Source organism: Cololabis saira, chromosome 8 (assembly GCF_033807715.1).
Source record: "Cololabis saira isolate AMF1-May2022 chromosome 8, fColSai1.1, whole genome shotgun sequence".
Taxonomy (NCBI): domain Eukaryota; kingdom Metazoa; phylum Chordata; class Actinopteri; order Beloniformes; family Belonidae; genus Cololabis; species Cololabis saira.
This window is the reverse complement of record NC_084594.1, coordinates 10,095,898-10,119,678: the sequence shown is the minus strand read 5'-3', so window position 1 is coordinate 10,119,678 and position 23,781 is coordinate 10,095,898. Positions and strand designations below refer to the sequence as shown.

Here is a 23,781-nt window from a genome sequence, read left to right as displayed (position 1 = left end):
GCCCAGCCCTAGGTTGAATATGCTTCTCATGAGGCTTGTAAGGATATACATATTTGCAACTCATTACTATTCACGTTTTATAAAATTTCACAATGTGCAGTAGGATTATTGTAATCTTGCTGTACATACTGCTGTGGACATGTAACCCTCTCAACCATAAATTCTGCTTAAGCTCAGAGATTTTAGAGCATGAATGTTGGATGTAGGTCCCTAATGCTTACTTTACAGGGATTGATTAAGTTTTTAATTAAGCAATGACATGTCTGAAAATGCAGTATTTATTTATGACAAATAGTCACTAATTGAACGCTAGCGAAATAAACCAGCGTGCAGAAAATTTGGACAGCCGGCTGTCTCAATTATTTCTGATATATCCATAATGAATCCAAGAAGCATAATTAATTTTAAAATAGACAGTTTGTAAAGTAATGTCTAGTAAATCTGGAAAAGAGAAAAAATATATTTTCTTCATCCCATTTCTGTCAGTTTGTATTCTCAGATATATGGATTGTTGCTTCATGCAATTATTGAAGCAACAAAAGAGGTTTTGATTTCTTGTGTAAATAGAAATGATGTCAGATTATTAGTTTTAGTTTATTCATAGATGATATGCAGAGAGATGGATATGTGAAAAGATCGTCTATTTTTTACATTTGAAAATAGATATAATGCGCATCACTTTTGCTCTGTAAAGATTAGTATTAAATCCATGTGCTAGTACTTGGTAAATGTTTAGAAAGTTGGAAACTTGTTTTGAAGCTTTTGCTTTGATAAAAGTACAACATTAAAGGCATTAGGCTCCGAGCAGAAGCTCCACGTTCTTTGAGAAGTAAAAACAGGCTTCAGATTAAAGACTTTTGACTTGATTCATGCGAAGTGCTTTGGGGGTTTAGTCGTATACTTTAGTTACCAGCCCACAACAGAACCACCAGCTTTGTTTTTCATACCCTTTTACTTTTTAGTTTTCCTGCCAATCAATAAAGTTTTCTTTCTTTCCTTGATCTCCTCTTGCTTGTACTGCTGTATTATTTTTTTTAATACTGACACAAAAGGTTTAGATCATTTTCTAACACACATAGAAGAGTATAAGTTATTTAATAGGGTGAATGGCAATATTTGGATCAGATTTAGATGACTGGCTTTTCTCCACATCATCCGTCATTGAAACAGTCCCAGAGAATGTTTAATTCACTTCTTTTTTCGGTCATTTCAGGATAGCTCAGAATATTTTCTGGCGACTCCACAAGAATGGATTTCTCGTGGAAGACACCGTGGAGCAACTGCGGTGTGAAAAGTGTCAGCGTTTCCTGGCTGACCGCTTCGTTGAAGGCACGTGTCCCCACTGCAGCTACCCGGAAGCTCGTGGTGACCAGTGTGATAAGTGTGGCCGCCTCATCAACGCTGTGGAGCTCAGGGTGAGTTCGGAGGAGCAGGATGGACATCTGAAGTGTTTGGAGAAGGCAGAGACCTATCATGAATGTATTTACCGTATTTTCTGGACTATAAGCCGCTACTTTTTTCATAGGTTTTCAACCATGCAGCTTATACAAAGGTGCACCTATTCTGTGGATTTTTCTTCCACCGCTCGGGGCGCTCTAACCGGAATTAGAATCAAAACTAAGACAAAATAAATGCAAAGAAGAATACACTACGTCTTCTTTAGCAGATAGAAGTAGAAGCAGATTTCAAACAGATAAATAGATAAATAAATACTGGTTATTTTCTCTTGGTTCTGTCCCGTTTTAATCAGCAAAGTTGCTGCCGTGTTAAAAGACACTGTTAGGAAAGGATCTATTTAGGTACAAACATGTACATCATTTACAGTTCAGAATCCTTCTGTACATGTAGTAAATATCTAATCTAACAACATAAATATCTGCGGCTTGCATATCTTTTTTTTTTTAAATAGAGCAGGTGCGGCTTGTATATCTTTTTTTTATTATTTTTTTTAAAAATAGAGCGGATGCGGCTTATATGCAGGCGCGGCTTATAGTCCAGAAAATACAGTATTCATTTATCATTATAATTTGTATTACTACAGTTGTTGTTATTGGATCATTTTCACTGTATACAGGGATTAATCATTACAATCACGTGACAAAAGATGAAAAACAAAGGTTTCTGTTTCTGCCTCAGTTATTTATGGTAATTTAAAATTATTTCTGTTATAGTTCAATGTGTTCGGAGATCTATACACCTACTTGTATAAGAAGTTGTGTGTTGCTACAAAATCTTTTTTTTTTGGGCATGTTCTCATTCTGGCAAAAGGATAAAGGGGACACATAATGGAAAACATACTTTTTCGAGCTCATATTTGGGTGTCTGAAGTGATTATCAAATCACCAACTTAAATTTGACACCATCCTTTCACCAAATTTGGGCAGCCTGAGTCTGAAAGTGTGTAATTCACAGAGCTGCTGAAATTCACATGGGTCTGTGACATGACAAACCACCATAATCTTCATTATTATTATCTACCCTCCTGATTTATTATTATATCTTTACTCACTTAAAGATGGTTTAAACCATGACATGCTACTGTGAAAGAGTATCTATGCAACCTAGCTATTAAATTGTTGGCTTTGTTTCATCTCGGTCATTTACGATTTTCTTTTAATTTTAATTAATTTATGCATGCTGCCACAACATTATTTCCCTTTGGGCTTTGATTAAGTATTTTATTTAGTTCAAGTCATTTGGAGAAGTAGCACATTCCTTTTCAACTTGTTTTGCTGCAGGAGCAGTCTGTGGCTCACTTATGACTTTTATTTTTTATTTCTGGTCCAGAACTCCTGAACTGAATATTAAAGTAACTGACACCATAACCTGCTCACCTTATCAGAAAAGCTTTATAAAAGCACAGGGAATTTTCTAATGCTTTTATTTATGACTATTAGGAATGGGTGATATTTTACCGTTCACGATAAACCGCCAAAAAAATTCCTCACGATAAGAATTTGTCATCTCACGGTAAAAACGATAAATTCCCGTTGATGACGTTTTTGTGTAAAGCTGATTTAAGGAAGGAAGGAAGGAAGGAAGGAAGGAAGGAAGGAAATGAGCAAGAAAGAAAGAAAGAAAGATAAATTCCCGTTGATGAGGTTTTTGTGTAACAAACATGGTGGATCTGAGAGCGAGATAGATTTATAGTTAAAAAGGTGGAGTTGAATTGGTATTTTTTTTATCCTCATTTTTATCGTTATCGGGATAAATGCCAGAAATGATCGTGATACATTTTTTTGTCCATACCGCCCATCCCTAATGACTATTAATAACTACTTGAAATTGAAAATGCCAACCTCCTAAAAGTCTAGTTGTATTACTGCCGTAATCAGCAAAGATGATTGTCGTTTGTTTGCCCTGTAGGAACCTCAGTGTAAGGTCTGCAGGCAAACTCCAGAAATCCGCTCCTCCAAACATCTTTTCCTGGACCTTCCAAAGGTATGAGTTTCATGGAGCAGTGCATTGGATGGTTCATTTTCCAGCTCTACAGTCTTCTTTGGTCACAGAGATGGAGACGGACTAATCCAGTTTAGTGTGTTTAAGGTAGCATTTAAAAACAGCTTCTGGAATAGTGTGATCCCTGTGGTAATGGTAGTATGTAAATGGCTTTACCCTTTTTTAAGCTGTACTGCATGTGTGAGATAGAACTTGTTTTTGTCAGCACATTTTTCATTCTTTTCTCTTTCCCTCGTACAGTTAGAAACTCAGTTGGACCAGTGGTTAGACAAGTCAACCAGCACAGGAGACTGGACATCAAATGCCAAACAGATCACGCGCAGCTGGTTAAGGGATGGACTGAAGCCTCGCTGCATCACCAGGGACCTGCTCTGGGGAACACCGGTGCCTCACCCTGACTTTAAAGACAAGGTCTGCTCTGAATGTAACGTAGTTAGTGCAGTTAAAGACGGGTATTTGATACAACTTGCTTGTTTTTAGGCCCTGTCCCAATACTCCCCCTACCCCTAGTTTTCATCCTTACCCCTAAATTTTGAGCGTTCCCGTGAAGGTAGTGGTGTCCCAATTCCTCTTTCCACCTAGGGGTAGTGAAGAAAACTAGTATAGTGGCTATAAATCTGTCCCTACGGATGTAGGGATTTCTAATCCTCACTAGCTGATCTAGGGACAGAAAAAGTTCCCAGAATGCTTTTCGTCGTCATTTGCGGACTGAATCAAAAAAGAAAACATGGCGGACATTTCTTATTTTTTAGTGAATTAAATCAATATTTTGAGTTAGTTTCTGCATAAAAATGCGTTTTGATTACATTTCTAGCGAGAAATATATATTTTACTTTCATAATATTTACTCAGTGAATGTATATAATCACTCGTTTGCCCGTTGTTGCGAAAATCTCGCCAGAATAAAGGCTGATTCATGGTTCCGCGTTACACCAACGCAGAGCCTATGGCGTAGGTTACATAATCTACGCCGTAGGCTTTGCGTCGATGTTACGCGGCGACGAGCGCCGTACACCGTACCCTACGCCGTAGGCTCTGTGTTGGTTTAACGCGGACCCATAAATCGGCTCCGGAGCCGGCAGGGAGTGTATTGGGATTGGGCCTTAGTTTAGTATTTTGGTGGATACAGCAGAAATCATTAACGCCACTCAATCTTCTCTCTTTAATGAGCAATAAGCCGCACTGCTCCGATATATTACCTGCTCGGATTTCAATGAATACAAACACATTTTAATATTTTACTTCATGTTTGGGTGAATGGCTCGTCCTGGTTGTCCCATCCCATACCCAAACTGCTCAGAGAGCCGCGGGAACATATGGATCTGCAAGTATCAAAATATGTCCCGCTCTCTTGCCTACCTCCATCCCATCTGTGTATCATGTGACGCTGAGACAGACACCACCATGTTTTCCTCTGATGATAACCTGGGGAATCACCACGAAGAGTCAGCAGTGTTGACTGACTGACCCACTCCCACAGTGCCCGTCCTCTGGGTTGACAGCTGTTTCCTTGCCGACTGCTGTTGCTCCATATGGACTCCCCGGCCCACTGCTGCTTCAGCCATGAGGATCATCCATGTCACCAGTTTTTGTTTTTTTCCCCCAATTTCATTTTATGAATCATTTGGACATTGTTTTTGTAGACGTCTTTCTCGCGAGAATATTTCAACAATGTTATCAAAGATATGTTCACAAAACACTAAACCCTGGTTTGTTTCAGGCTTTAAGGTATTACCATTAACCAGAGGTGGGTAGAGTAGCCAAAAATTGTACTCAAGTAAAAGTACTGTTACTTCAGAATAATATGACTCAAGTAGAATTAAAAAGTAGTCATCCAAATAATGACTTGAGTAAAAGTAAAAAAGTACTTGGTGAAAAAACTACTCAAGTACTGAGTAACTGTTGAGTAACGTCTGATTTATTTTTTTAACACAACCATTCAAACAGACTAAAGTACAAAATAATTATCTTCAGGCAAATTCAATCAATAAAATAATAAAAAACATTAAAATTGATAAGAAATAGCTTAAATTAAAATAATCTTAAAGTAAATTAAAGTACTTTAAGAAATAAAATAGATAAAATAATAACAGAATAAAAAAATAAATTAAGCACAAGTAGCACAAAATTTCAAGCCTTTGTACTTTTCTTTTTTAACCAGGCAGAACTAGAACAAACCCATGAACTCATAGAAACTCTGTGTGTGTTTGAGTCTGTGTAAATGTGACAAAACATGCAAAAACAAACATTTTTCCCAAAGAATCACTCAGTGATGTCATGAGATTAACGCGTACGTGGATAAAAGGGATAAAAGAAAAGTAACAGCTCAACGTAGCCTAATGTAGCGGAGTAAGAGGAACAGTTTCTCCTTCACAAATCTACTCAAGTAAAAGTAAAAAGTATAGTGATTCAAAACTACTCCTAAAAGTACAACATTTCCCAAAACTTACTCAAGTAAATGTAATGGAGTAAATGTAACTCGTTACTACCCACCTCTGCCATTAACCGTACCCTGGGGGGCGACCGGGTTTTGAGCTGCGCCCACTTTAACGCTTTGGCCACATTCAAATAAGCACCTCAGCAATTAATTATCATCCTCTGTAATCTGTCTGAATGGGGTAGTTGTGCATGTATCATTATTTATGTTAAGTATTCATTTCCCCTGTTATTTTTTTTAATTTTTTTGCCCCCTCTCATATAATCTGTATATCTCAAAAAAACGTAGTGTTTCTGTTGTCATACAGGACTCTCTTCCTTCCTTTCTCTGCAGGTGTTCTATGTGTGGTTTGATGCCCCTATTGGTTATCTGTCCATTACTGCAAACTACACCAGCGAATGGGAAAAGTGGTGGAAAAATCCTCAGCAGGTACCAGACTTCAGCTACAACGCGTCAGAATTTACGAGCCATACAAAGTACCAATGCACACGCTTTGCACAGATGAAGATTTTGGACTTTCCGCAGTCCTTTTTTTTCCCAGACAGAATAGGTCTGATTGCATTTTCATTACCCCATATGGTCTTCTTCAGTAGAACATGGTGTAATTCGTAGCCTCATTTAATCTTGTGTGAAACTGAAACAAAACATCTTTAGCAGTCGGTTTAGCACGGTTAGATTATACCCACTGTGCTGTGCAGGCAGTTCTACGAGGGCACAGTTTTGAATTGTCCTGCATGATGCTTTCCTAAGCTTCACTAAGAAAATTAGGAACTGTTTGGCTCATTAAAAAAATGTCAAATAGAAAACTGCTAATTATTTCATTTTCATTTTTTCATTTTTATTCTTTATTTCATTAAAAACAAAAACAATTCAATACAAATACAAACACAAATGTTCCTAACTTGTGAATGAAAAGGGAGCAGAAAGAAGAAGAATCTTATCTGATCTGCCCCTTTCACAAATAACATAAATTAAAAATAATAATAATAAAAAAACAACAACTAAGTGAATAAAAAAAACTAAAATAACATAAAATTAAAATAACATTAAAATAAAATTACCGCCGCCTATGGGTATGTCAATCAAACTCAGCTAACATTTTTCATTATATTTTCTTAACATACAGGCTTTAATTGTTCTTTATTTATTTATTTATTATTATCTATAATTATTTAGCATACTCATGCGGACTCACCTGAACTAAAAATGTGACTGCTCAAAAATGTTACATGCGCTCTTACCCTCATTTATTCATCTTATCTCTCTCTATGTTAAACCCCAACACTGAGGCTCCTATGAGTGTGTGATGCCTTGTATCTGCAAAAAAAAAAAAACACACACAGAGGGAGAGATGGGGGTTGGGGAGAAGCGATAAGTCCCGTTTGAACTGGATGATCTCATGATGATCTAATATGATGTCATCCTCACGCTGCAGTGTTCTGCCTCTGTCACCAGGTGGAGCTGTACAATTTCATGGCCAAAGACAATGTGCCATTTCACAGTGTGGTGTTCCCCTGCTCCCTACTGGGAGCCCAGGACAACTACACTCTGGTCAACCACCTTGTGGCTACTGGTAAGCACTTATTATGGTTGATTAGTTATTTACATGATGGTTTGTTTTCATTTTGTTAACAGATTGTTGAATGTTTTACAGAAACACACTGAGGACACGTGAATGCTTTGTTCCTGTATTGATTAGGGATGGGCGGTATGGACTAAAAAATGTATCACGATAATTTCTGGCATTTATCCTGATAACGATAAAAATGACGATAAAAAAAATACCAATTCAACTCCACCTTTTAACTATAAATCTATCACCACATTCAGTCTTTGGAGCCCCCAAAACACTGCTCTAAATACTACTAAACTTCTTCTTTCTTTCTTTCTTTCTTTCTTTCTTTCTTTCTTTCTTTCTTTCTTTCTTTCTTTCTTTCTTTCTTTCTTTCTTTCTTTCTTTCTTTCTTTCTTTCTTTCTTTCTTTCTTTCAGGCTCATATCTTTCTTTCTTTCTTTCTTCCTTTCTTTCTTTCTTTCTTTCTTTCTTTCTTTCAGGCTCATATCTTTCTTTCTTTCTTTCTTTCTTTCAGGCTCATATCTTTCTTTCTTTCTTTCTTTCAGGCTCATTTCTTTCTTTCTTTCAGGCTCATTTCTTTCTTTCTTTTTTTCTCATTTGTTTCTTTCTTTTTTTCTCATTTGTTTCTTTCTTTTTTTTCTCATTTCTTTCTTTCTTTTTTTTTCTCATTTCTTTCTTTCTTTCTGGCTCATTTCTTTCTTTCTTTCTGGCTCATTTCCTTCCTTCCTTCCTTCCTTCCTTCCTTCCTTCCTTCCTTCCTTCCTTCCTTCCTTCCTTCACGTACGTTGTGTGTCGATTTAACGCAGAACCATAAATCAGCTTTACACAAAAACGTAATAAACGGGAATGACAAATTCTTACCGTGGGGAATTTTTTTGACGGTGTATCGTGAACGGTAAAATATCGGCCATTCCTAGTATTGATAATTATATGTTTTTGAAGAAGGTTTGGGCTTTAACAGTGAACCGGGCTACTATTTTATCTCAGAATATCTCAACTACGAGGACACAAAGTTTTCCAAAAGCCGTGGCGTGGGTGTGTTTGGAGACATGGCAAAGGACACGGGAATCCCGTCCGATGTTTGGCGGTTCTACCTCCTGTTTGTTCGTCCAGAGGGACAAGATTCAGCTTTCTCTTGGGCTGACATGGCACTGAAGAACAACTCTGAGCTGCTCAACAATCTAGGGAACTTCATCAACAGGTTGGTAGTATTTATATTATATTAGGGATTTTTTCTCGTCTTCATATGGTTTGCAAACAGTAATATTTACTAAACCAATATCAGCTTGTGCAACACAAATAGTACCACCTTCCTGATTTGGATCTGTGTGCATCCATCACCATTGAGATGTAAAAAGAAGAAATCCACCTCACGTTGCTCGCACATCCCATACTTGTTTCACTCAGAAGTAAATATGCCGCAAAACTGTCATCAACTCCAATTAACAACTAAGTTTTCAAATTTCTGTACTCCTTTGAAAAAGTCTGTTACAGCAGCAACTATTACAAGACATTCACCCTAGTTTTCTAAATTTGTTTGGGATGGTGTAATTTAGCCCCAATTACATTGCCTCAAATGATTTTTAAAAGATCAGGGTTAAATCCCACATCAAAGATTTTTCTCAGCAGTTTTTTTTTTTCCTCAAAGTACCTTGATCTTCAAAATTAGTCTCAGGCAGCAACACTGATGCCTAATTGGTTCAAAAATATCTTGTAAATTGCATCAAGCTTAAGGTAGAGAGAATTCTGCTCCAGAAAAAAAAGAGAATTTGTCGTACCCAGGATGCAGTTTCTGGGTGATTACATAATTTTTGACAGTGTGTCCATTTCGAAATCTAATTTTCAGACATATAATGTAGCTGATTTTGGGCACCAGAGTTCCAGCTAACTGCTTTTAAGTTTTAAGCACCTAGATGACAGTTTCGAATAATCAGGCAGATAAACAAATCTGTGAAAAAGTCTTTACCTAATATTTGCCAGCAATATGTTTTTGTTTTGTTATTTTAAAACAGTTTTCAAAGTATGAACAAAAAATGTCAGGAATTGACAGTTTTCATTCAAATTAAGACACAAAAAAATAGTATTGGTATAGAGAAATGTCAGTACAAAGTACATGCAACACTCTTCTCACTTGGTCAAGAGTTGTGTCATACATTGAATATAATGTTGCATCAACATGCGGACGAATATCCTCCTGAAAAATGCAGAGCTGTTTGTTTGAGAGAGACGATAGAGCAACAGTCAAGTGACTCGCTGCCATATACTGCTAGCTCACACCACCAAAGAACTGTTGTGCATGTGGACACTAAATCTAAAATTCATAAACTATTAACAAGTAACATAAGATGCCATTCTCTCATTTATCTCTCACTCTCCCTGTTTCTCTCGCTGTCTTTCTGTGACTTCTTAAATATTTCACTTCGGCTACAGTTTTCTTTTTAAAGTTTTGTTTTGTTTTTTTTTCTCTCTCCCTTACAGAGCTGGCATGTTTGTCACTAAGTTCTTTGAGGGACGTGTCCCTGTGATGGAGCTCCAGCAGGAGGATAAGAAGTTCCTGGCTGTGGTCGGGTGGGAGCTGCAGCAGTACATCCAGCTCATGGACAAAGTCAAGTAAGTCCATATTTGCTCCCACTGATTGTCAAAAGTAATTGTTAAAACTAGGGCTGGGACTCGATTAAAAAAAATAATCAAATTAATTACAGGCTTTGTAATTAATTAATCGCAATTTGATCGCATATCAATTTTAGACTTGAGAACAATGAGATTTCCTTTTTTTGTTTGTTTCAAATGGATTTTTTTATACGAGTGATTGATTGACTAGTGAAAACATATCTTCAATTTATGAAACAGTTTATTTTTATCAAGGCGGTGCTTCACCAAGAACAAATCAGTGCAATTTTCTATAAAGTTCAGTAAATTAAATATATGCAGTATGCACATTGAATGAGACAGGTAGCCTATAGTCAAGGACCTTCTGTAAACACTTAAATATAACAAAATACTTTCAACTGTTTCAAGTTCATTCCAGAACATGGAAACGCATTAGAAAACAGAGCACGCTTCCATCCATCCGTTTTTTAAAACTAAATTTCCCATCCACGGGACCAACGAGACCCTTTTCGTCTGCGACTTCATTCATCTTTAACGTGTGTGGTAACCAAGGGCGTAGGTTTGGTCTCAACATTGGTAGGGACGATATACCAGCATAACCTGCATGTACTTTTTGCTGGGGACGGGACATTAATAAGACCAAACAGATTGGGTGAACGGGGGTCAGGGCTACATTTGTCACGAATATGAACCTAATTAATTGATAGGCTAAATGATCAATGCAAAATAAATCTGTATTGACTTAAACTAACTTTCATGTGTATTGGTTCACCTGATACACGGTTCGATTCAAACCATCGTTTTCAAAAACTACTAAAGAAACATTTTGAAAACTTCCAGAATATTCCAGGATTTTATTTGCAATTTAAATTGCAATATTTGAACATAACTTAAATGATATTAACATACACAATAAATACAAACGTATTAATAATCTCTTAACTATCCAGAATGCGAAAAATAAACATTTGTCTTAAGACCACTCAACATTCTAAATAAGTCTAAATCAGTCTAAATAAATACATTGAAATATAACTGAAAAAACAAAAATAAATAAAGTCATCAAATGTGCGTTTGAGGAAAAAAAAATGGACTGGCAATTCAGTAAGTGAAAAAGGGTAAATGTAAGTATGACCATAATGAAAATAATTCAATTAATAATGGTAGGGTCAATTCTATCCTTACAACATTTGGGAAGACAATCTAAATTGCCTTTATATCTGAACTCCTGAATGCAAATGAGGTTGCTTAAAAGTTGGTTGGGACAATTTGAGCCTCCTGAAAAGTTGGTAGTGTTATGTCCCTACCGTCCCTATGCAAACCTACGCCCTTGGTGGTAACAACTTAGTTTGTGTTATGACGACAGTCGCACTTCGCTGTAACACTTGAGAGAGAGAGTTGTAAAACGCTTTGATCTCGCCGCGGAGCTCACAATGGGAGTTGACATAAGTATCATAACTCTCTCGGTGCGTCCGAAATGCCATACTAAAAAGTATATACTAAAAAGTATACTTAAGTTCGACTTTTGAGTAAATATCAGTAAATATCATTAGGGTGGAAGTATGCGGTTGGTTGGTGCGCCGTCCGTGTGAAAGTCGTCACGTGAGAAACATTCCGAGGGGAAAATCAAATGCGATTAAAATGCGCTATTTCTCTAGCGCGCTATTTTTTCTGTAATTAATTCATCGAAATTAACGCGCTAAAGTCCCAGCCTTAGTTAAAACATGATGTGTGATTGAGATTCAGTTGTGTCATGTATATTAATTATGAGTCGTTTTCAAACAGTTAAAACATGTTTTGGTCTTTGACTGAAAATTATGGTTCGTGATTGTCATCGGTCTCATCATGTCATTTTCAACATCTGTGTTTTAACAGAATACGTGATGCTCTCAAGCACATCCTGAACATTTCTCGTCATGGCAACCAGTACATTCAAGTCAATGAACCATGGAAAAAGATCAAGGGAGGAGACTCGGAAAGGTGGGATAGCTTTGACTAATCCAACATAATATATGCTTATAGTTTCATACAAGATAGGAATGTCAGTGTAGCACTCAATTAGCTGCGGCTCAAATGTACCAGCTCTCATTTTATGTCCAATTAGAAATGTACCACTGGCCTTTTGAAGAAAGACTTGTTTAGTCACAGTAATTCATGTAGGAGAACCAGAAAAAGTTCATTTGATTTTACTACCTTCACAATCCCGGCTGCTCTGACTAGTGGATGTGATGTATTTGTTCTTTTTCAGGCAGCGTGCTGGCACGGTCACGGGTGTTTCTGTGAACATTTCCTGCTTGCTGTCAGTGATGCTCTTCCCTTATATGCCGGCGGTCAGCCAAACCATCAGGAATCAACTCAACATGCCACATTCTTGCATCAATAGCATGCTGCGAGGAACTGGCACCTTCGTATGTGTCCTGAGTGCAGGCCACCGTATCGGCACTGTGAGTAAAGCCTGGACACGCACTTCATACGAGTCGTGCAGACACAATCCCTTAGTACAGTGTCTCCCAACCTGGGGTCCGGGCCCCCCCTGGGGGGGCGCCAGAGATCTCTGGGGGGGCGCGAAACTTTGTCTGCTCGGAGGATATGCAGTTGTACAAATTATATTTGCGCATGTTAAATAAATAAAAAATCATAATAACACACCTAATGGAATACAGTAATCAAAGTCTGTATAAACTAGGGATGGGCGGTATGGACTAAAAAATCTATCACGATAATTTCTGGCATTTATCCTGATAACGATAATAATGACGATAAAAAAAATACCAATTCAACTCCACCTTTAACTATAAATCTATCACCACATTCAGTGGGAATTTATCTTTCTTTCTTTCTTTCTTTCTTTCTTTCTTTCTTTCTTTCTTTCTTTCTTTCTTTCTTTCTTTCTTTCTTTCTTTCTTTCTTTCTTTCTTTCAGGCTCAGATATTTCTTTCTTTCTTTCTTTCTTTCAGGCTCAGATATTTCTTTCTTTCTTTCTTTCTTTCTTTCTGGCTCATTTCTTTCTTTCTTTCTTTCTTTATTTCTGGCTCATTTCCTTTCTTTCTTTCTGGCTCATTTCCTTCCTTCCTTCCTTCCTTCCTTCCTTCCTTCCTTCCTTCCTTCCTTCCTTCCTTCCTTCCTTCCTTCCTTCCTTCCTTCCTTCCTTCCTTCCTTCCTTCCTTCCTTCACATACGTTGTGCATCAATTTAACACAGAACCATAAATCAGCTTTACACAAAAACGTCATCAACAGGAATTTATCGTTTTTACCGCGAGATGACAAATTCTTACCATGGGGAATTTTTTTGACGGTTTATCGTGAATGGTAAAATATCGCCCATCCCTAGTATAAACCCACTTAGAAACATATTTTGGTCATTTTAAAATACTAAGTTATTTAGCAGGATAAAAACCTAAAAACGTATTATATAATTATTGAACATTTAATCATACTACTACTCCGGCAGGTTGTTAAAGGAAAAATGTTACAAATGTTCGCTCTCATATTGAGAGACATTTTTCAGAAATATTTTTGTCCTTGCAATTATTTTTCGTGCGGATTTTTAACCTTGGTGACACAAAATGAAGTGAAAAAAAACAAAGTCATATGTATAAGAGATAAGATAAGATAATCTTTTATTACTCCCTCAATGGGGAAACTCACATGTTAGCAGCAGTAACTTAACACACACACGCAGGGAAGGGGGTAAAAAAGTAAAAAAAAATATATATAATTACAGGACAGTATATACATTGCGATGGAAATAAAAGTAGTGCGAAAGAAAAAAAAAAGCGGGTAGAATGTGTGTGAGGTAGCCAAACAGATATTGCATAGATATTGTATACAGGGTAAATCAAAGAGAAATGTATCAAAAAAACATAATGTTCATTATTTTCAATTAAAGGTTTGTAACAAATCACTTTACTCTTTTGGGGGGGGGGGGGGGCTCGCTGGTCTTAGACACAAGTAGGGGGGGCTCCAAGGAAAAAAGGTTGGGAACCACTAGGGATGGGCGGTATGGACAAAAAAATCTATCACGATAATTTCTGGCATTTATCCCGATAACGATAAAAATTACGATAAAAAAAATACCAATTCAACTCCACCTTTTTAACTATAAATCTATCACCACATTCAATGGGAATTTATCTTTCTTTCTTTCTTTCTGTCTTTCTTTCAGGCTCATATATTTCTTTCTTTCTTTCTTTCTTTCTTTTCTTTCTTTCTTTCTTTCTTTCAGGCTCATATATTTCTTCTTTCTTTCTTTCTTTCTTTCTTTCTTTCTTTCTTTCTTTCTTTCTTTCTTTCAGGCTCATATATTTCTTTCTTTCTTTCTTTCTTTCTTTCTTTCTTTCTTTCTTTCTTTCTTTCTTTCTTTCTTTCTTTCTTTCTTTCAGGCTCATATATTTCTTTCTTTCTTTCTGGCTCATTTCCTTCCCTCCTTCCTTCCTTCCTTCCTTCCTTCCTTCCTTCCTTCCTTCCTTCCTTCCTTCCTTCCTTCCTTCCTTCCTTCCTTCCTTCCTTCCTTCCTTCCTTCCTTCCTTCCTTCCTTCCTTCACGTACGTTGTGTGTGGATTTAACACAGAACCATAAATCAGCTTTACACAAAAACGTCATCAACAGGAATTTATTGTTTTTACCGTGAGATGACAAATTCTTACCGTGGGGAATTTTTTTGACGGTTTATCGTGAACGGTTAAATATCGCCCATCCCTAGGAACCCCTGCCTTAGTATACTGATGCCGGGTGATACAATGAGGATGCAACTGTCTGTTGGTGCTTCAGTACACTTGAGGATATTTTAGTTTCGTGAACACACTTGTATACACACACACATAGGAATAATATTCTAGTCATAACAAGGAGCCCTCAGCGTTCCAGTGAACAGCAAGTTTCTCTGCGGCCACTTGTCCCTTCAGGTCTGATTGTGGTGATTTGTCTGAGCTGTCGTCTGCTAACACCGCATGATGAAGACCATCATAATTGTCGACTGGGTGTCCAGAGCAGGGCACTAAATCTGCAAAAGAGCTCTAGGGGCAATCTGCGTTCCTCTTGTGTAATGCTTCATTTGAGGGAAGCGCTCACCAAAACTTGAAAATCTCTCATACATAGTTATTACTTACTTGCATAATCCTCTTTATTCAAAGATGAGCACAGAGCCTTCTGGTAAAATTTTTAGCCCCGCTTGCCCTGGGCTAAATCGACAGTTGCAAACTTTTAGAAATTTCCTGCATATGTAGATTTTTAATTTTTTATCTCTTAATTGCTTTTTTATAAAAACCATGTTTTGTTTTTTGTTTTTTCCCCCCAGGTCAGTCCCTTATTCCAGAAACTGGAGCCAGACCAGATAGAGGCTTTGAAGAAGAGATTTGGTGGACAGCAGGTATTTGATGTTTATGATGCCTAATGGTCTGTGAGTTCAGTCGGGCCATGTAGTGATGTAGATTCACCATGAATGAATAATGAAAAAAGAATTTATAATGCATAGTTGTTCAGAGGTGTCTGCCAGACTGTCTTCTTGAATTAGAATTTGCTCTTAATTGAGGTTCGGGGGTTATAGAACACGGTAAAGAACAGATGCGGTGTAAAATGTGTAACGTAAAATTGGAGAATCCATCATTTAGATAAAAATAATCCCCTCTCCAAACCCTCTCGCCTCTAGCCCGAAGATGAACCATCTAATAAGAAGGTATTGAGTGACATTTTTTCCGTGGAGATGCAGTCCATGCTACTGCTGCATGTAAACGTTCATTAGTCATCGCCCTCACTAACATGAGCAGCTAATCGAGCATCTTCATTTTTTAATTTTATTAACTCATCTCAGCGTGATTTACCATCTATTAACATGTTATTACTCATAACATTTTACTGACACTTTTGAGTGTTGTGTGTTATTTGTTTGAGCTAACGAATCAGTAGAGATGATGATTGAAATGCTTTGAATAAACCGTCATCTCTTCACGCGACACTTCAGCGCCCGAGCACGGCCCAGCCTGCCGACGCCGCTCCTGCTGTCGGCCCTGAGGTGAAGACAGAGGTCGGAGTGGACGCAGAGAAAGCCAAGGAGCTCACGAAGGCTGTGACCGAACAGGTTAGGATGCCGGCTCGTGGTGTAATGCTACTTATCGATCAAAAGAACTGTACATTTTAAGCTACCGCTGTTTGATCGATAATCTTCTATTCAAGGCAAGGCAAGGCAAATTTATTTATATAGCACAATTCAACACAAGGTAATTCAAAGTTCAGGGAAAAGAAGAAAAAAAAACCTTTTAATTTCAAATGCTTTTAATTTAAAAACGAAAATAAAGTAGCCCCATTTTTATGAGTGGCTTCCAATTTTGGAAAGAACAGAAGTTTCTATTCATTAAGCAAACCAAGCGCTTGGCGAAATATTGAAAGTACTAATAACCGTTACTTTTGAAAAGCCTCATTTAATTGCATTCCTTTTTCCAATACTAGCCAGGAACAGTTTTTCTTTGTTTGATCAAAATGGTTTTGAGTACAAATGGAATATTTTTCGATTGTACGTAATAATTTCTTCTGTGAGCGCAGCTTCAACATTTCTCGGTCAAACGTATAAATCTTAATATTCGCCGCATTGGTGAATATTAAGATTAATATAATATTAAGGCATGAGCTCACATTTAAACACCCACAAGACTTTGGTGATCTACATCAGATATTAAATGCAAAACAAATGTGTATGAGAAGTCCATTAAATCATGTTTTTATTTTTTTATTACAGGGGGAAAAAGTGCGAGCACTCAAAGCTCAGAAGGCAGAGAAGGGGGTAATTACAGCAGAGGTGTCCAAACTACTGGACCTCAAGAAACAACTGGCTGTGGCTGAGGGGAAGAACCCTGAGCCTTCATCTCAGAAAGGCAAGAAAAAGTGAGACAGAAAAAAAAAAGAGGACAGCAACAGTGAAGGTTAGTCAGTGGAAGGAAAAGCAAGAATGGTTTGAGAATGGAGAATGGGAACAAGATGTACACTAAGAGATGAGGGTATTAGCTTAAGGCATAGCTGTGACAGGATCTTAGACAATGTGGTGTTGGCATGGAGGACTAATGAAATGCTGGATAGGCTGGTGGGGAAAGGAAAACACAAAGACGCAGTCAAATGAATGGAGCTACAGAATGGAGGGATTTTTACAAATCCCTCCACCAAAAGAAACTGATTTTATACTCTTCCCATGATAAACTCAGCATACAATATTAGCTTTGAAAAGTGTGTTCTACATCAAAATGTGTTGGGTTTAGTTTTTTTTTTTACCTCTGGACTTTTTGGGGAGGGGGAAGGGACATTTTGGATCCATAAAATAAACCGATTAAGTTGAGCAGAAAAGTGTTTGTACTCTCTTCCTGTATGTTACCTTGATTTTTGTACAAAAAATAAAGCACGGGTCATTACTAAGGATTTTGGTATGAACATTTAAAAAAGAAAAAACACCAGACTCAAAAAAGATATTTATATATTTTTTATTTAATTGCAAATTTGTAATTACAATGAAGGATAAAATTAATGATATGGTAAAGTACATGAATTTGATATCAGGGATAAAAGCCATGCATTATATGACGATTAACAATTTGTGACTACAATGAGGAAAAAAATAACGGTATATTGGCATATTACAGTACAAGTCATTGGAGTACACCTGTATATTACAGCTTTATATAAAAAAATAGTAAAGAAGCGTAGAAAAACTCTTCTCAATTCTACTATGGATTCCCACAATAATAGAAAAGGTCAGTTTTGAAAGTATAGCCAGATATTTCCTGCTTTATCTAAACTATGCAAACACACAAGCTGTGGGTTATACAAAACTTTTTAAAAAACGTTTTAAAAAAAAATCTTTCATACTCACACAGAACTGGGCACTTTCAGACTTTTCCTGAGCTCTCAAACTCTCCACATATTGGGGCAAATAATCTCTGCTAGCTGGATTGCAGCCCTTTATAGTAGGAGTTACAATTTATTGCAAAATGGTGGAAATAGATAACAATGAAATGCTCTCCCCAACTAAACATCCTTTCTGCCACAAGTCAACAAATGCTCACAATTTTCCTCTCTTCTATCCCATGTCATGGGACCCATTATGCATTTATTTTAATGACATTCATCAAATCTACTGCATGATTTGCACTTTGAGCTTTCTGTCTTCCCTTGTACATGCCGTATCTCTTTATTTGCTGCAATGCTGTTGCAGCACATTCTCTCTCTACCATTCTTTGTCTTTACTTTCACCACTTTCCTTCTTCTTTCCAACTTTACCTTCATCTATTCCAAAAATATCTCTCACCTATGTCATTTCTTTGGTTTACATTTCGTTTCCCAATCAGAGGCATTTGACCACCATATTACAATTTTACAACCCACAACCCCCTTTTTTCTTAATTCTGTTTAACCTTTTAATCTCTACCTCATTTTCTGGTGTTGACTAGCCGCTCAATCAGAGCTCTCCGAGTCCTCTGTACCTCCTCTCCCAACCTTTCAATCTCTGCTTTCAATCGCTCATTCTGCTCCGTCAGCTCTTGCACCTTCCTCTCATTTTCCTGTTCTCTCTCTTTCCGACTCTTTTTGGAAGATGAGTAGCACGAACGTTGACTGGAGGAAGAGAAGGAGGACAAGGCACTGTTAGCCCGATCGCTGGAGGTCCTCTTGCGTTTCCCCAGGCGGGAAGATGGGTACACGGAAGGAGAGGAGACGGGTGACGAGGGCGGAGAGCAATTCTGAGACGGTGACTGGGAAGCTGAAGATGAGCAGGATGGAGAATCTGGGACGCAGGGGAGTTCTTCCTCACTGGCCGACGGAGATGCAGATGGGACGTTGGTATGGTGGTGTTGATGGTGATGGTAATAATAGCCACCACTGATCCCTGCTCCACTCGGATCCACCATTCCCATTCCTCCTTCGCTCAGCAATTCGAAGAACTCTGGCGGCAGCAAGTCGCTGCCACCTCCTGTCGAGCAATCTCCACTTCTCCCGCTCTCAGCCTCCACCTGCCGCTCCTCTGCAACCGCTGGACTCGTGCAGGAGGAGGAGGAAGATGAAGACGAGGAGGACGGCGAGGTGTGATGCAGAGGCTGGATGGTGTGGATCTCCTCGGTTGCCCTCTGAACACTCTCACCCCACGTCTGATTTCCGTCAGTCAGCCATGTCAGAGAGCAACTCTCCAGAACATCCAGAAACTCTGGCTCTTTCTACAAAACACAAAAGGGGGAATTGTCAGTTTTAAAGAATATTCTCGGCGAAAGTCAAAACTAAAAAGAAATGCCAAAAATGCAACCGACTTTAAATACTCACACTCATCGTGGGTGTGAAAATGCTTGTTGAAACTACTGACCTCTGTGCATGTGGGGGCACGTGCCAGTTTTGCCCCTCCTGTGTCTGAGCCCAGAATATCCTGCAGGTCCTCATACCACGCCTCCAACTCTGCACCATACAACGGCCCCACACCAGGGGGGTACGGCGGGGGCAGGTGTAGCCACTCGGCAGTCATCTCGCCAATCAGTCACAACACTTAGATATTCGGTCACACGGTTCACACTGGACCTGTGGGGGGGGCAATTCAGGAAGATTTGAGAATGAGCAGGATGAATGGGAAGACCACAAAGACGCTGCACGTTAGATGAGTGGCGTCTCAAAATACACCTTCATTTTAACCGTAAAGCTATACAGCAAATGTGAAGAAAGTGTATAGCAAGATACACCAGAGTATAGTTAACTAGTGTGATTCATTTAACTGTAAAATAGACAGTAGGGAAAATATCACGACCATAACTAGTCAACTATAAAAACAGTGTGTCAAATATGAGAAAGACAGTTTACCTTTAGAAAGTCTCTGTTAATCAAGTCTGGTAATTTGTTGGAGATGGTTTGTTCCAATTATTCTGAAAGAAAAGTATTTGATAGGTTAGAAAAATGTTAATATTTCTTTTAAACAACTAAAAATTGCTGAGATTTCATAATCACAATGATGCTTAGTGCAAATACAGAGCAAGCTTGGACTGGAAACAAAAGGCATCTGGGATTAAATATTGTCCACTTTTGAGTATAATGAGTAGGGGGGGAAATCAAATAATGATAAAACTTGGAAATTAATCCGGAAATAAAATAATGGACGAGGCATGTGAAAACTTGCATTCCTGTCAGGTAATTACTGTAAACAAAGACCAGAATTGTTCTCTACTGCGCCCCCTGCTTTTTACGGTCCTTAAAACACAATGATGTCGATAAACAAGTGGTCAAAGACAACGAGGAATCACATCAGTCTGATTCAGGTCAATTCTGCCTTTATTAACTGCTAACAGCTGTCTGAAAACTCACTCCTAAACAGAAGTAAATATGATTATGAAGCTTCAAGCTGATATATTACATATACATTTGATATTTTTAAAGATATAAAAAATAAATAAATAAATTAATATAGAAATCCTGGCGATAAAGGTGCGGTGGCAGAGGTTAAAGTCACATTATTGACAAGCAATAATGAAGCGCTCTCAATTTGATATCAGTTGTACCAACTTGTCGTGTTGGTCCATTCATACTTAACTCCTTTTTTTTTTTACATAACAGAACTATATTGTTATTTTTTTACATTTATTTTCATCTTTTATTTTAAAGATTTTAGTTGAATCCATGTCCACTGTAAGCCAAATCAATTACGTCATGGAAATGTAAGTCCAAGTGGAGGAATGGCCGAAACAAAAGGAAAAGAATAAGAGAGGGTTGGAGAACTGAATAAATTAATTTAAACACCTCTTCTTCCACTAGTAAACTATTCATTGTTATTATTAAAAAAAAAAGAAGCAGCTGTCAAAAATAAAAGCCGCTGAATTTACACGCAAAAGGCTCATTTTATTTACTATTAAACCTCATAAAGTTGGATTAACTATCCTTATAATGTTCAAATGCAATGACTACTTTAAAAAACAAAGAATTCAATGTTGTAAGAAAAAATTCTCATAATTGCGTTTGTCACAGCCAACAACAACCAGGACAACTTCTAACTACTAATGTGAACTTTACAACTCAAAAAGATGCAGACAGAAAATGTTAAAAACTATAAATAAAATATTTAAAAAAAAAAGAAAAAAGATGCAGACAGCAAATGTTAAAAACTATAAATAAAATATAAAAAAAAGATGCAGACAGCATAAAAAGACAAGTCGACATGAATAAATGATTGACTAAAGCAACTGTTCATCTAAAAGCGGCTGCGGGATATCTGCCAAAAAACACGCACATTCCTCTTCCTTTTTTTTTTTCCACCTCAAAGTTGTCAAGTCTCTCAAACTAAGCACCAAAACTAATTAAAAAAAAGACTGCTTACCTTTTTTCTTTTATTCGTTCGCCTTCTCGACTGACTTAAAACGGAGTGTTGATATTTTAGTAAAGATTGGTGATAGCTCATGTTAACCATTGTTCAGTCTTGACGTCTGAGTGTGATTTCACGGAAACTCCCGGCGCTGTTTATATTGAGGGCGCAGCCAACCGAACTATGGAGGAGACGCTCGCTTTATCTCAAGGGGGCGATGAGTGACGTGGCCGCGCTCCAATCAGAAGCGCGAGGGTGAAATATTTTCCTTGGCGACATCCAATGGGGTGGCCGGATAGGGCGGCTGGGGGGCGGGGCTAGCGCGCTGCCAGCCCTGTATAGTTTGTGAGAGCAGCAGCTGTGATGCAGTCATAAGACGGCCAGGACGAATTTGGGGCGTATGGGAGTCACATGAAAGGAATGATGCAATGCTTGGCAACCGGTTTCTAGCTGGGGATAACACCAGCAGAATCAGAACATGTTTTATTAAACACTGTTGGCTCTAACAGAAATCTAAAAATATACATATATGCATGCATGGATATCTAATGTCGAAGAATCGTTTGTCTCAAAAAAAAAATAATAAAAAAAAATCGATTCAGCAAACAAACTGTCTTTTTTTTTTTTTTTTTACTCCGATAAAAAAGTATTGTTAGCCAATTAATTAATCTACCGCTTACTTCCTTTTAACTGTGTTATAATTCAGTTTTTATTTGATTTTTTGGATATTTTCTAAGTTTTGGCGTTGACAGCCCAATTAAACACCTGTTTTCTGCCAAGTGACATTCCGAGGGGATTAAAGTAGCCTGATCCCGTCTGAACTTTAACGTTAAAAACAAAAACGGCGTGTTTTTTAGGCCGCGCGTCCGTTATTTGTTATGAATGTATTGATACGGCGCTCGTTTCATACCGCCCGCTCTGGCTCAAGGCTGATTTTTGGTTCCGCGTTACACCAACGCAGGGCCTACGCCGTAGGTTACGCGGCGTCGTACACCGTACGGTGTGCGTCGCCGCGTACCCTACGGCGTAGACTACGGCGTAGGGCTCTGCGTCGATTCCGCTAGACACGAGAACACGCCCCGGCGCAGCTTCACTGTCCCTCTGTTTTTTTCATGTCCGCCTTTATTTTCAGCTTGTTGATGATGAAACGTGCTAGAATTCTTTATCACTGAGGCTTAGAAACTTTTGCTGGGTCTTTCTCTCTTATTATAAGGCCGCTATTTCGTCAGTAATGACTGATTTATTATTTTTTTGTTTGTTTTAAAAAAAAATGCTACAGTACAAAAATCATATCAAAGAATACCTTTCACATTGGCTTAATAAATGTACAGATATTTTGAAAATGGCTTATTAAAATTATGTGAAACAACGTGGCTCATGAAAATAACGTTTTTTTTTTTAATACAAAACGTCTTCTCGGAGTTGATAAAAGCTGAAAAGTCAAAATAAACTTATATTAAACTAGCAATTGAAGGATTTTCGTGTTCGTTTTTCTGGTGTACCATAAGAAAACCAGGGAAAAGAATAAAAATTAATACAAGCTTTTATTTAGATCATGCACATGTTTTCTGGACGGAGGTAACACTTCTCATCAACCACATGGGTAAAAGAGAAATGCACACTGTGGTCATCTATCCAGCCCTATTTATACTGAAAAAGGGAGGTGTTCTTTACGTTTAGGTGCGGATGTTGAACCTTATCTGTAAAAACATGCATCTGTGGTTAAAGAAACCTAAACACGTCACACTTTCAGCCACATATATTGAGATGTCAACTCAGCAAATACCCAAGACCACCAAAACTTTGAGAAAAAACATGATGGAACCTATCAGTTTTTTTAAAAATATCTCTTTCTCTTCTTTGTCTTCACCTAAAGAAGAACTCGGAAAGAAAGAAAACAGTCTAGTCCTACAAAGCAGGATGTGTTCCTGCATTGAGAGTAACTACAAGTGTAAAATCTTATAGAAAAAGCCTTTAAACCTATTTTTTAAACAATTTTCATGAAATCCTAACACAATAAGAGGGAGAATAAAAGTCTAGTCCTACAAAGCAGGATGTGTTCCTGCATTGAGAGTATCTACCAGTGTAAAATCTTATAGAAAAAAGCCTTTAAACCTTTTTCAAACAATGTTCATGAAATCCTAACAATAAGAGGGAGAATAAAAGTCCAATGCATAAAAGTTCAACAAGGTCAAGCATCTCAGACACACTAGAGGCCAGTGTAATGTAATGTTGGGTGTCTTCAAAACCCACTCCCCCCACTTTCTGCCGTGATCCCAAACTCAGCACGAAGCGCGAACTGTTTTTCCCTCCCTGGCTTCCACGTGCACAGCCCCATAGCAACAGCGTCAAGTAGCGAATAGAAAGCTGAAATACTGTCTCTAGGACCCGGGT

General features: G+C 37.9%; 2 protein-coding genes across 3 annotated transcripts in view; one reads left to right on the top strand and one right to left on the bottom strand.

The window, feature by feature from the left end:
* The window catches only part of mars1 (methionyl-tRNA synthetase 1), a 29,763-nt gene extending 12,296 nt beyond the window's left edge, over window positions 1-17,467 (top strand). The window contains exons 10-22 of one of the 2 annotated variants that reach the window (XM_061726719.1): window positions 1,214-1,415; window positions 3,367-3,441; window positions 3,700-3,870; window positions 6,230-6,325; window positions 7,352-7,469; window positions 8,459-8,672; window positions 9,950-10,081; window positions 11,957-12,061; window positions 12,330-12,525; window positions 15,379-15,450; window positions 15,730-15,756; window positions 16,042-16,158; window positions 16,813-17,467. In XM_061726719.1, coding sequence (XP_061582703.1) covers window positions 1,214-1,415; window positions 3,367-3,441; window positions 3,700-3,870; window positions 6,230-6,325; window positions 7,352-7,469; window positions 8,459-8,672; window positions 9,950-10,081; window positions 11,957-12,061; window positions 12,330-12,525; window positions 15,379-15,450; window positions 15,730-15,756; window positions 16,042-16,158; window positions 16,813-16,962 — 1,675 coding nt within the window. In that variant the 3' untranslated portion in view covers window positions 16,963-17,467. The remainder of the gene's footprint in view (window positions 1-1,213; window positions 1,416-3,366; window positions 3,442-3,699; window positions 3,871-6,229; window positions 6,326-7,351; window positions 7,470-8,458; window positions 8,673-9,949; window positions 10,082-11,956; window positions 12,062-12,329; window positions 12,526-15,378; window positions 15,451-15,729; window positions 15,757-16,041; window positions 16,159-16,812) is intronic. The other variant, XM_061726720.1, reaches the window with a different exon arrangement.
* Window positions 17,468-18,369: 902 nt separating this feature from the next.
* Window positions 18,370-21,548, bottom strand: ddit3 (DNA-damage-inducible transcript 3). Its single transcript, XM_061726721.1, has 4 exons — window positions 21,403-21,548; window positions 19,899-19,960; window positions 19,414-19,622; window positions 18,370-19,270 (listed from the first exon to the last, which is right to left on the bottom strand). Exons 3-4 carry the CDS (start codon window positions 19,567-19,569, stop codon window positions 18,491-18,493), a joined length of 936 nt encoding a protein of 311 aa, XP_061582705.1. The 5' UTR covers window positions 19,570-19,622; window positions 19,899-19,960; window positions 21,403-21,548; the 3' UTR covers window positions 18,370-18,490.
* Window positions 21,549-23,781: the final 2,233 nt, after the last annotated feature.